The sequence below is a fragment of the Neomonachus schauinslandi genome, chromosome 12 (assembly GCF_002201575.2).
Source record: "Neomonachus schauinslandi chromosome 12, ASM220157v2, whole genome shotgun sequence".
Lineage (NCBI taxonomy): Eukaryota > Metazoa > Chordata > Mammalia > Carnivora > Phocidae > Neomonachus > Neomonachus schauinslandi.
Genome location: NC_058414.1, coordinates 37,764,516 through 37,778,294, shown reverse-complemented (window position 1 = coordinate 37,778,294; position 13,779 = coordinate 37,764,516). Strand labels below are relative to the sequence as shown.

The 13,779-nt window shown below is 42.2% G+C and overlaps 2 protein-coding genes across 5 annotated transcripts in view; one reads left to right on the top strand and one right to left on the bottom strand.

Moving 5' to 3' along the window:
* The window catches only part of PON1 (paraoxonase 1), a 32,053-nt gene extending 28,656 nt beyond the window's left edge, over positions 1–3,397 (top strand). The window contains 2 exon segments of the mRNA XM_021689518.1: positions 48–176; positions 3,239–3,397. Of these exon segments, the coding sequence (XP_021545193.1) occupies positions 48–176; positions 3,239–3,397 (288 nt within the window).
* Positions 3,398–11,327: 7,930 nt separating this feature from the next.
* Positions 11,328–13,779, bottom strand: part of PPP1R9A (protein phosphatase 1 regulatory subunit 9A) — a 296,367-nt gene continuing 293,915 nt past the window's right edge. For 3 of the 4 annotated variants that reach the window (XM_021689633.2, XM_021689637.2, XM_021689636.2), the window contains 2 exons: positions 13,213–13,395; positions 11,328–11,829 (listed from right to left, as the gene is read on the bottom strand). In XM_021689633.2, the coding sequence (XP_021545308.1) occupies positions 11,620–11,829; positions 13,213–13,395 (393 nt within the window). In that variant the 3' untranslated portion in view covers positions 11,328–11,619. The remainder of the gene's footprint in view (positions 11,830–13,212; positions 13,396–13,779) is intronic. The other variant, XM_021689634.2, reaches the window with a different exon arrangement.

Below are 13,779 nucleotides of genomic sequence, written 5' to 3'. Positions count from 1 at the left end.
GTTTTCACTTTCTGTCCTTCCTTCTCTCCCTGGTTTTAACCTGGAAGTCCCTGGACCTTAACACACTCGTGGATAACATATCCGTGGATCCTGTGACGGGGGACCTTTGGGTTGGATGCCATCCCAATGGCATGAAGATCTTCTTCTATGACCGGGAGAATCCTCCCGCATCAGAGGTTAGTTTGAAAAATAAAGCAGATCAGCGACCTTATTCCCCGCTGTTTCTCAGTTGGAAACATAAATCTCAATTATATGTGCAAATATAAGGAGGGATGCGGATAGATGATCCAAATGATGAGATATAAAAAGAAGTTTGACTTTGGGAGGCATTTTAGTCAGAGTCTAGGCAGGAGACAGATGGTACATTTAAATTGGGTAATTTGAGGGGATTTAATAAGGGCACTCTATACAAAGGTGTGGGCGCACGTAGGGAAATGAACAGAAGATAATGCATTATCTCAGGGCTAGCGAGGGAGGCAGGAAATGGTTACCAGAAATTGGAACGAGAAGAGAGCTGCGTGTGGAGAGGGTCCTCTGAGGGGAAGCTGGCCTCTGGTTGGGGGACGTAGACAACCAGTGGGGACCCTGGAGGGAGGAAGCCTGGAACCAACACCCTACCTCCCTCTCAGTCCTACCATCCCCCTGCTGTTGCTACTCCTTGGCCTACCCTGACCCAGAGCTGGGGGGGCAAGGGAGACTTCTGGTAGGCTTTCGTGAGAGTCTCAGCAGAGTGGGGGGCTGGGCTAGGGTAGTCAGCCCTACACTGGAGTCCCTGTTTTCACTTCGGTAATGACTTTCTTCAACCTGGGAATGCACAATAGTTTAAAACATGGAATGTACGGCCGGGCCATGGTCTAATCATTTGTCACTTGCCTGTCCTTTGAACCCCCTCTTCCCGTGGGTCAGTGTATGCACAAGTTAATACAGTGCACCAGTCCTAGTGTGCAAATGACCATGCTCTCTAAACCTTCCCTGCAGAATGGGAAGATCAGTCACTTGCTGGAATTATTTTGGTTTAAAAGATCTTTCCTTCCATCTTCGTTATAGTACCCAAAGACCCCATTTATGTTCATGGTCTTTACCCGGCGGACTACTTGGGCACTGCAAACAAGAATTTGAAACGCACTTTGCCTTAGGCATTTGAACATTTACTGTGACTCATCTGGGGTTTTTTATTTTGAGTTTTTCAGTATGTATTTGTTGTACTTGTTATTTACGTTAAATAACCAATACAATTTTTGACACAGTTTACTGCTATGTATTCTTTTTAAAGCTTAGTTTTAAGAGTCAGTCTCATTCCCACCCACCAAAAAAAAATCTTTTTTTAAAGCCCACATGTCATGAAATAAATAAATAAATAAAAGCCCATGTGTCTTAGATTAAATAAACCCCAAACCAAATGTGTATTTCCAATTACTTTATGGCCCTTCATACCCTTTCTCTCTAGGCTTACAGGACAATCGTATTATGTTTAATGGCAATCCTTTGTGCCTTTTCCTGGTTCTTAGCTATTAAGATTGCTGTATGGTATGTTTAACAGGAATTGGAGAAATGTATGCTGTGGCGTGTTCACTGTTCAGAACAGAGCAGAATGTTAGATTCTAATTTGCTCTTGCTTGTTAGCTCATCTGGTGAACTTAGGTCATTTGCAGTAGCATGGACTTGGTTTGCTGTTCTGGAAAAAGTGCTTCCTTCCTAATGATGGATCTGGTAAGGAATAGTAAAAAGTAATAACAATCCATTATCTAATACACTGCCCCACAGAAGAGGGACTGACTTTTACTAGAAAGAGGCTTACTTAAGTCAAGGTGCACCATCACCTATTTGCCAGTAAGTAACTACTACGTCTGTCTTTTGGGTTGGCTATTTTGGTTTTTTTAAAGATATATTTATTTATTTGAGAGAGAGAGAGAGAGAGAGAGAGTGCACGCACTAGTGGGGGGAGGGGCAGAGGGAGAGAATCTTCCAGCAGACTCCCCACTGAGTGCATTGCCCCCACGCTGGGCTCCATGAGATCAGGACTTGAGCCGAACGAAAACTAAGAGTCTGAAGCTTAAGGGACTGAGCCACTCAGGCGCCCCTGGGGCTGGCTGTTTTAAAGAGGTCCTTTTAAATGCTCCCATTAACCCTTTATGTATAGGCACTGGCCCCCACTAGTCTGCTGTATTTGGTGTTTTTATATGTAAGTATCCTTTCTTCCCAGACATTGTATTTTATCCTAAAGACTTAAAAATGATAGGAAGTTAGAGTTGAAAAGAAACTTAACCTAGTGCCAAGCACTTTGTTCTACAAATGAGAAACAAATGTGAAGCTGAAGATCCAAAACAGGACCCTGGGCCCCTGCCGTACAGTGTGCTCTTTACTGTGGTGTGGAGTATATGAAATTGCCATTTTATTGGCCAAAATGGCCAAATATCAGCTACTGCATGTGATCGGCTTGGCACGCCACTTCTCTGTTGTTAATGACACCATCGTATTTCTGCTCAACTAAATGACGGAAACTGAACTTACAAAATCCTGTATTTTTAGAGTTGGAACCTTAAGTTCAGAGGAGCAGCTGAGTGTTGTACAGAGATATGTTGTTGTTTTTTTTTAATTGCCAGAATTTAAAAACCAAGAATTAAGTGTAACCACCCAAATTCCTAGCTTATCTGTAAATGTGCAAAACTGGCCTGAATTCTAGCATGGCAATAATTTAACTATTATTACTGAGTAACATCTCTCCCCTCCTCCCCCATTTCCCATAGTCCCTACTACTCCTGGGTCACCCACCCAGGCTGAGTTACTCACCCCTATTTCTTCCGTAGGCTGGGTAGGCCTATTTGTCTCTATCTCTTTTCAAGAGCGCCTGCTTAAAACCTGTCATTTTGCCATAAGGAAACCAGTGTCTTCCATAAAGAGTAATTTTGGAACAAAACATGATTTACCTACAGGCTTCTTCACATGGAGAAGTGACCCGTCTTTAACGTTATGTTTTGGAGTGACTTTAAAAGAAAGGGTAGGCTCCGGCGCCTGGGTGGCTCAGTTGGTTAAGCGACTGCCTTCGGCTCAGGTCATGATCCTGGAGTCCCAGGATCGAGTCCCACATCGGGTTCCCTGCTCGGCAGGGGGTCTGCTTCTCCCTCTGACCCTCCCCCCTCTCATGTGCTCTCTCTCTCATTCTCTCTCTCAAATAAATAAATAAAATCTTTAAAAAAAAAAAAAAAGAAAGGGTAGGCTCATGTTATTTCTTTGATAGGTGATCCAAATCCAGGACATTTTAACAGAAGAACCCAAAGTTACACTGGTTTATGCAGAAAATGGTACAGTGTTGCAAGGAAGTACGGTTGCGTCTGTGTACAAAGGGAAGCTGCTGGTCGGCACCGTGTTCCACAAAGCTCTTTACTGTGAGCTCTAGCAGGTCGATCTGCCCCCGAGCCACGGACGCCGTGAGCCCACCATTTCAACTGCTTGCCACATCTCCGGGGACCACAGTGATCTCATCTGAACAGTGAATACTGACCCTCCATTTGGACATCTGAAAGGATGAAAGTGCTGTTTAACCGGGAACAGAATCAACGCATAAGGCTTTTTTGAAAGCACGGTAGCAAATCAGTCTAATTACCAATAAAAATCCTATCAATAAAATGGCTAAAATTGCGGTGTCGGTTGTCAGGCCTTAAATCATTTAACTGTGTGTGATCCAAATGTCCTTTCCCTAAGACATGTGTTTCCTGGGAGCACGTGAGCTTATTGCTGCCTTGCTGAATCTTGTTTGGGAAACAGAGGAGCGGGATGATCTCACGAGTCGTCCCAGCCGGCAGTCCTCACTCAGGGGCTCTGGTTCGCCTGCTGGGAAACTAGATGTGACCTACGAAGTTCCCTGGGCTCCAGGCATCCCTCCTTAGCAAAGCCATCGGACATACTGGCACAATCTGACTCCCATTTCCCCTTCGATGGAGGACTTTCTCAGGAAATAGAAACCGAAATGACCCCCATTTCTCCTTTTACCCTCACTCAATTCTCCGGTAGCGATGACATGTAGGAAACTCTTTTAACATTCTTGGGAGTGTCTGCTATCTCAGCATAAACTCCACATTTTAGTTGCTTTGACCCAGTGAAAAGAAGTTTGTTTGCTTCAGTGATTGAAGACAGACTGAAGCCCGTAATCAACTCAGGTAAAGCTAAATGGCCCCAAAGACAGTATTCTTACAAGTGCGGGGGTGGGGGGGGGGGGGCGCTGGTTTTTTTGTTGTTATTTTTAAGCAGGCTCCATGCCCAGGGTGGAGCCCAACATGGGGCTTGAACTCATGACCCTGAGACAGACCTGAGCTGAGATTGAGTCACGGGCGCTTAACTGACTGAGCCACCCAGGTGCCCTCCCCACCTTTTTTTTTTTTTTTTTTTTCTGTTGTAACTTTCAGGGGAGGATTAGAAGAAAACAGTAGAAAGGCAAACAAAAAAAATTTAAAAAATCAACAGTCTTGGCGTATCTTCTGATGGACGTGATTAGGAAGAAAAGATGACTTTTGTCATTTTCTTATAAAAGCTGGTCTGAAAAGGTTACCTGTCTTTGTCTCTTTTGAAAGTATGGCTTCCAGGCCGGATGATGTCTTTGGGATGCTAGAGGCAGTCACGTTAGAAACAAAGTTCTTCCAAGGCGCTTGCCATGATGACGGTCTGGCATGCTGGGAAAAACGGTTTGCTGATAAACTGAGAACTGTCAACATTTTAAGGCTATTAACTTAAAGTAATAAAGGGGAACATTTTGTTTGGATCGAAAAACACTTTCCTCATATCAGATTAGAGTTATTTTAGTCACAACTTCAATGAGCATAATATCATGTGCCCTATGAGTGCTCAGTTACTCGGTGATGCTGTTCACAGCCCCTTGAAGCTGGATTTTCTGAAATACTGTTTCGAAACTACCGATGACTATTGGGCTTATGTCGAAAAAGCCCCCATATTTCCTTTAAAAAGAGTTGCTTGATATCATCAATGAAATAACTATATTCTGTTCTCTCTTATTCTTGACAGAATAAGCAAATTCTGCCCCGACCCACCCACCAGAAAAAGAAAGCAAGCTATCCTATTTGCTCGCGATCAGTCGAAAGGGACACATGCTTCCCCTCAGTGAGGGTTTCGTAACACACTCCGAGGAAGAGAAAAACCAGCTTATTTCATTTATTTTTTGCTGAAGGTTTAGTCACAGATCAATTATGGTTCGTGTGTGTGTGTTTGTGTGTGGGTGAGAGAGAGAGAGGATGGGGGTGGGGGGAGAAATTAATATTCCTCATTTGCTATATTCAAGTCTTCTGAACATTTAAGGTTGTAGAAATAAAATTGCTGCGAAGAACCCCTAAGAACCCCGTCCTGGGGGCCGGCCTGACCTGGGCTTGCCCCGTGCTGTGTAAGGCCAGCTGTTGAATGCATTTTGTCACAGACCCTTGCTGGCCTGACAGGTATCGGAAACGCGCTGCGGGAACCGCAAGGCGGGTGAGGGAGCTTCTGGCGGAGCATCTCCCACTTCATGCCCAGTTCCATAATCGTGCTTTCATATGTAATGCTAGCTGCCAATTTACACTGTTCCGGGGCTAAAACTTATTTTTCCTTTCATTTCCATGGAAAACGTGCACTTTGCTCTTGATAGATAGATGTATTTTGACAGTTAATACAGGTTTGCCCAGTCAAGGCTTGTTTTAGTTCAGGGTGAAAATGGAAGAGGGGGGGAAAAAAAAAACAGCTTACTCCGACAGATGTCCATATTTCTCTTTTTATTGCATTCGTTGTCTAACAACAATAATACTCATTGGCAAGAAATTTATTTACACTGACAAATTAAATTTAATCACAGGTATTTTTAGAATGGTCAGAAAACAGAGGACCATTGTGATAGTTTGCTCTGAATGCCTCTGAAAACCAAAGAGTAAGAAATGTTGCTTGAAACGGAACAATCTAGAGAAGTACATATTAACCAAGCACAAGAGAACGAGTCAGACATGGTACTATTGTCTCTTCCATGCAAATGATCAGACACCAAAATGTACAAATTAAAAGTTTCAGATAACATGCTATCCATACTTATTGGACTTAAAATGGTTTTTCAAACAACTCTTTTCCTGCAGCGATACATAAAGAAAGGTTAAAATAAATCAACTTCTTACAATGGAACAGAATTCATTCTCTCTCGTTTCTTTTTTCAGCGGACTGCTTTTGTTACTGACGAGTAGCAGGCATACTCGTGGTTTAATTGCAACACCATTAAAAAATACAAAAGCAGTAGTGGTGACCATAAATAATATTAAGGAAAACATATATGTATATATATATATATATATATATATATATATAAATATTTAAGGAGATTTACAAAACACTAACTACATCTGACGTTGTTGGGAGGTGTTATCTAGCTGGAGTGCCTATTAATTCCCGCTTTCCAAGGTAATTTAACTATTTGTGGCCAATTGTTCTTTCACGGATGAAAGATTAAATCCTTCAAAGAAAACCTGGGTGTGTGAATAAAACCGCTGAAAGAAAGAGACGGGTACACCTTCCAACAACATACTCACACGCTCACATCCACTTGCATTGTATTTGGCAATGACCTAACCATGCCGTCACTCCACAAAAGAAGTTAATAAATGATCATGTGATGACAACAGTGCCATCAGAGAGCCAGTAGTTAGTGACTTAAGCATCACAGCCACCAAGTATGTCACTGCGGAGCATGAGCGAATGCACAAGAACACGCGGTGCAATTTTTAGCCGAGGAAACTGCGGTCCGCAGTTGAAAATGCCCAAAGCTGCATAAATTTCTGAGGTTCGACTCAGCAATGTGCAATCTTGACATCAAAGCATTAACCAAACATTTGAGGAAACTTTATCTTACTAAAATACCAAGTATCTAATAAATCAATTTTACCAAAATATATAAACATGTAGAAGGATAAGTGCATTTAGTAGAAATACTTACTTTAAAAAAATCTCTCAAAATCTTATGAGCCATTCAATGTATACACACACAAAAAGTGGCAATAAGGTTATGATTACTGCTTAGGGTCCTAACTGACATTACCAAGTTCCATATACAATATATATATATTTTTATGCAATGTGATTGAGGGGTGTGTGTGTGTGTGTGTGTGTGTGTAAGGTAGGAATATATTCACACACAGGGAGTTCTGTACATCTACACACGTGGCATGCACATTATTGAGAAGTTGCCTCTGGTTCTCTTATGCGTTAACCTCCTATTCATTCTTGAATCTCTAGCAGTTTTGGGGTTGGGGTAGGGCCAAGGATTGGAAATCATCCCGTTTCTGTCCTTCCCCACACTGTAGATCTGGAAGCAGTCACATGCTGTGTTTGATCCACACCACGCACGTATGTAAACTTGGAAGTCACAACCATTCACTCGACACATCCACAGAGCACTGAAAGACCCTCTGTTTACCCTAAGGTAGAACTTGAGGCTTTTATTCTCCAGGGGAAAATGGATTCTGTGAGCTTCTTTGCCCTCTGACTTGCTGGTGGGATCAATTCTATACTGCCAGTGGTGCGGTAGGGGTTCAAAGTTACTCAAAATCTACTGGTGTCCTGGCTAGTATGATTTCTTCCCCCAGTGTGTTGGACCAAGACTAAATTTCCTGAGACTTTAACTACCTAAGACAAATATAAAAACAAAAATCTGCCTACATACCCAGGCTGTTTTTCAGGAATGAGTCACTGACACACATTCATATTTCTTATACCACGGCTTTCTTTTGAGCATTGACTCCCCACCCCCATTTTTAGAAGGAAAACAACTCCGTGGAAAATATGTACATTTTATTTCTGGACTTCATCCTTCAATGTTTAGCTTCAGAATAGTAGACGGGTAGATCCTTCATTAAAGGTAAATTTGAAAAGATGTTTTTCAAAAACCCTGGGCTTTTCTTTTCCATTTTACCTTTCCTTCAGAAAGCACTGAGGACTTAGCATTAAGTAGGTGACATGAACTGTAGTGACTGCTGTCCACCAGAGTGAAATGCCTCTCATCAGGGCCCTACTGGGACAGAACATTTAGCTGCTCAAATGGAATTTGGTAATTCTTAAATATGTCAATGTAATGAGGAGCTACAACATCTCCAAAGTATAAACATTTCTTTCAGAATTGTTGGGACATCTCCCTTTAGAATCTTCGGGGACAGCTTACAATTTTGGGCCAGGGATGACACAGGATGAAAGGCAGCAGCAAGGGTTAATTTGGTTCCTCCCTTGTCCTCTTGCCACTTTGTTTGCAACAACAACAAAGAAGCCCAGAACAGGTGGTCCCATTTCATGCCCCTTCAAAGCTAAGTCTGGAATGAGCACTACAATACTGCAGTCACAAACCACTGGGGGGTAAGAACACTTCAGTGACGTTGAGGGCCGGAAATCCACGTCAACCCCAGCTAAAGGAGGATAACATAGAATGATAGCTTTATTGTCATGAAATTAATGGTGGACTTCATCAATGTGTCCAAATGGGCAAAATTAGGTTTCTGCCCTAATGTATCACTCTGAAGTACACTTTGGAATCAGGCAAAAAAAAAAAAAAAATGAGAAAACTATTGCATAAACTGTGAGTTACTTTAAGGGAGATGGTCTTAAATCAAGTAATCTGTTATAAAAACTGAAGTCCTTTAATGGAAAACTCTGTCCCAGACATTTAGCTCATACAATGCTCCCCGTCTACAGCTTGGCCTCACCCCCAAAGCATTACCTATACCCCAAAACAATTTGGCTACTATTAGAGTCATACTGAGCTGTCATTTAGGGAATATAGTTCAAAGTAACCAGACATTCCCTTTCTGTTCATTTTCTGATAAATAAAAAACTGCAAAGTCTTTAAGGTTCATGAAACAACAAGTCTACATTAAACTGTATGGACACCGAAAACCACTAGCATTAAAGTAGGAGCTGTTGAAGACACTGGAACCTCGATTAGGCATCATGCACTAGAGTCAAGAAAAGAAATAGTACGGAAACAAAATGTTCCTAAGTTCTGAGGTCCTGCACTTTGTTTTCATACTCTTTGATCAATTAGTTTACATTTTATCTTGGCTGGACAGTCAAATCAAGTGCCTTTTACGATTTCAGCAGTTTTAAGTAGTAATATTAAAATAACTCAGTAAGACCTAAAATCACTGTAACTTAACTTAAAAATAAAAATAGTTATAATACAAACTAAGTGATTTGAGGAATAAGAATTTGATTTATAACATTTTCAGCTGGTCATTGGTCTACTCACTGGAAGTGTACAAATAAAGTTCAAGAACAATACTTCTAAGACATTTAAGGAAATGCAATATAATAGAGATCATAAATTATGTGCAGAGACTGAGACTTACAGACATTTCCAGTATATACGTCCATTTTCAAATATTACCAAAGTGTAAACATAACTTTAGATAGTCATCCTCTATTTCCACTCTTAAAATGAATACAGAGCAAAACTTCCAGTGTGATCCAGATCACTTTTTTTTCCCCCAAAGATAAGCAAAAAGGGCAAAAAGTTTACAATAGCAAGCAATAGTATTACCAGATTTGGACTAATTTAGTCTTTTGGTATTAGGAAACATCTACTGAATTTTGTAGTTCATGAATAGTGGTTCCTTGTTTCTCATCATATTAATAAATAGTGAAGCACCACACATCTCAAGTATTAATAGAGTATCCAGTATGGCAATCTCATTATCATACACCAAATGAAGATAGTCAGAAAAACATACATAGTGACTCTCATAACTGTAAAACACAATGTTACTTTATATCAATGTTTCTGAGCACTGAATGAATGAACGATCTGTATTAGGGACAAAAGGATCAAAGTATAACAGACAATATTCTGTCACTAAAAAGGAAAAGGCTTTAGGGAAAGACAGGATTGTAAGTTTCTAGTTCAGCCAATTCCAGATTTCAGATATTCAGGCAAGCAAAAAAATAAAATAAATTAAATAAATTAAAAATAAGTCACAATGTCCAAAATACAAGATGGTGCTAGATGGGCAGGAGCCCCTTTCCATTATCTGTTAACTGTAACCTTCAAAAGCCTTCCCCCAGCTCTGTGTATAAACCTTTCCAGTGTACAATATGGACCGAGACCCCCCTACCGCGTAGTAAAAGGAAGTAAAACACTAGTTGAAGATTCATCTGGCCTCAACTCTTATTTTGAAACCCGTCCCTTGGAAAGTGGATGACCTCATTTTTATAGCCAATGCATCAAAGACAACCAGAGACACGAGCATAAAAAACAAAACAACAACAACAAACAACCGAGCATTTGAAGTTTCTCAAGATGGGTTTATTTTCTCCTCTTTCTGCCCTAGTCTCCCATGCTTGAATTAGTTTGATGAAATACTGAAATCCTTCATATACTGGCTTTCAAATAAGCTTAACTGTCTCTGCTAGTAGACTATATCCTGTGGACTCTCTTAAACAAGCTCTAAGTGTAACATGGAAATCTCTGAAGAATGAAAGAGAATGGCTCAGAAAAACCATTCAAAACATCTCTAAAATCCAACTGTCAGCTCTCCTTTACGGGAACTGTCCGTGTGCTCAATAAAATCGCTTCTCTGGTTGCGTGTTACTCAAATCTAAATTTTCTCTAACCAGTATTCCTATTTTTCTTAAAAGTACATTTGTTAAAACACTAACTGAGCCCACTTGGGAAATCTTAAGTAGAAAATATGTGACAAGTTCCTGATTGTGTCACAGTCAGGCTGAAGACTAGCCAGAATTTTCCCCAGGAGAGGAGACCTGAAAATGTTGGTTTCCTTAAAAATCAATTTCCTGTTCAATTTGTTGGGGAAAAAAGGAACTACGTTCTGTGTGTCGGTGAACTACTGAACACGCAGCGGGAGCAGAGTAAACAACGGATCCCCATATCCCGGGCTGCATTAACGTCTGCTTTTTTTCCTGTGTTCGGCTCAATCTGGAGGATAAATGTTACCCTCAGAACCCCAAGGTAATACCCACATCCACATTCTGCAGGCTTCTGCTTCCTTCTGGGGTTAACAAATAACACATTCTTTTCTCTCTTTCAGATGCCCAGCGAGCAGAAGAGTTCGCTTGCCTTTTGCCGCCGTACATAATTATGTGGCGGAGCACCCGTGTTCCTACAGTGGGGTTGTCTCACTGTCCAGACACAAACGCGAGGGGAGAAGCTCTCCCACACACCGGAGTACTCTGGAGCCCCGATCTCACGGCAGAGCGGCGCTCTCGGCCATGCAGATACGTGCCATTGCCCAGCTTCAGGGTTCCCGGACTGAAAAGCCGTGGCGCCCCACTACCACCACCGGGGCAAGGCATGCTTTTCTCGGGCAGGGTGACTCTGGTTCCCCCACAAGGGGTTGGTAAGTATGAGAAGAGAGAAACACAGCTATTCTGCATCTTTCACAAACGAGATCCTTGGTTTGGTAATAAACAAAGGTGGCTTGGGATTATTTCAGGAGGTGAAAATTAAAAGTGCATTCTATTATTGCAGAAAATTGCAGTTTTGCCACAAGCAGTTCCCCAGTCGGCCTAGAGCACGTTACCCCTTCCATCAGTTCCTTCGTCCGCGGGGAGGAGAGCAGGGTGGGAAGGGGGGAGAGCTGTGTGCGAGGGGGGTGTGTGTTACTGTTCACCAGCGCCCTCCGATGCAGCGGTCATCTTTTCTGTCTTTTTAGACTTCCTCTGCATCTGCTCTTGTTCCTTCCTCCTCAGCTTTTCTCTCTGTTTTTCCATCTTCTCTTGAGCCTTCCGAGCCTTCTCTAGAGATACCTTCATTTCCTTGAGTTTTTTTTTGACCACTGCTCGGTCCTGGGATGACGTCATTCCCAGAGCCTAGGAAGGAAATACATAGACAAACTGAACCTGAAACCCAGTGACCTCTCTCCTTAGGAAGAGGTTGCTATCACAATGTGTTCAGACTCAAGAACTGATTTAAACATAATCAAAGAGGTAAAAACCGAGAAAGAGCTGCTTACGTTTGCCAAAAATCTCCATACTCAGGGGCGGAGTTTTATTTGCCCTCTGAGGTGCCTACACAGTACACCCTAAACCCCATTAAATACATGCTTTCCAAATTGGCAATTAATGGGTGGAGGAATTAAAAAAAATGGGGGGGCACAATTCTGCTTCTCCAACCTTTGGGCCATAGACATTTACAGGCAAAAGTACTGCTAAACTCATCAATATTTTTAAAAGCTAGGAGTGGGCACCTGCTGCCATAGAGGGCTCCAAGAGGGCAAAGAGAACTGAAGTGGCTTCCTTTTTGCCAATGCAGTCATTTACAATGAGGGCCAAAAATGTCTTTGGGGCCGGAATGCTCGTGTCAGCATGACTAGCCATTCCCTAACCTGTAGGCAAACCTATAAAGGAATCCTGTTAATGAGGAGGTTGCTTAGTGAGCATGGAATTCAGAATAAGGGGAGTTGGTTGCGTACTTTAAATGTTTCATGACCTTCAGAATCAACAGCGGGATGCATCCATCTCCCCAACAGGGACAGCCTTGTCAATGGGGCCTTCATAATTGACAGACTATTGATTGATCTCTAACCTTTTCAAGACTGTCAAGGATACTCATCTGCCCTTCAGCCCAGCAGGGGACTGAAGTTGGGGGTGGGGAGCCAAATGTAAGCTCTTTTTGCCCTTTTTTCTACAGGGATGAATTCCCGCCCCCCGGCCCCCCCCGCCCCCCAGTCTCTAAAAGGGATGGACTGGACAGGCGAAATGAGAGTGGGATGGAGCGGGGGGACGCACGGCCTGCACATACTTGGGGGAGAAAGTTCTGAAGAGAACATCGTCCCAGTTTTGGAGAGGTGTGCAGGGAGGAGCGGGGGTGGAGAGGAAATGAATAAAGAAGGAAAGATTCGTGCATCTAGGTTTCACTCTCATGTGATCAAAAAGTCCACCTTGGCCATTATTACAACTCCTACGACACAGGAAGTCAGCAGCCTTCATATATGGACCACGTGTTGCCCGGTGGAAGCAATGGAGTGAGTCCCTAGCTCTCCTACTCAGCAGCCTCTTGTTTGATTCAGAATCCCTGACAACTTTCCGAAACTTCGTTTACTACTCAGAAATGATGCAACGACCTTTCTGCGGACTGTTGGTGAGAATTCCCTCTCAGAGATGCAGAACGCTCTTGTCTAAGGAAAACATTCTAGGTGCCATGAGCAACACAACTTACACCTGATAACCTCACACAGAGATATAATTCTTTACCTTAAGTTTATTTCCATCCAACTGCAGGAGTTGCTCGCCAGTGATGTTTTGGGCACTGAATTCAGATACATACTGCTCCAGATTTAGGCTCATTAGCCAGTGAGAAACCTGCTGCACGCTCCATTCATGAATGGCCCGATTCTGACACTGACTGTGTTTGGGAGACTGTCCATCATCAAGGATCTGAGGTAGGAATGTTACGCAGTGTTGTTAAAGGACCAAAATGCTATGGCTCAGCACGGCTTATTATGCTATCAAAAGGAATTTCTTGCCTACTAGAGCCACATTTATCTTTAAACCATAAAATGAATAAGCTAATGGTTCTAGCTGTGTGTGTAACACACACATGTAGTTATCGCCTACATTTTTGCTAGGTATTTGGAAATTTAAAAACTCCCCCAGATAAAGCAGCATTATTAATGTAGGGTGTTTCCTACTGAAAAATACACTCTGATGTTGCAAGCCTTTACATTAGAACACTGTGGAAAGAGTATGAGATGCAGAAAACAAGTATTTGATTGATCTCTATATGCAAGGCATCGCTCTGCGTGTAGCCTCTGATAAGAC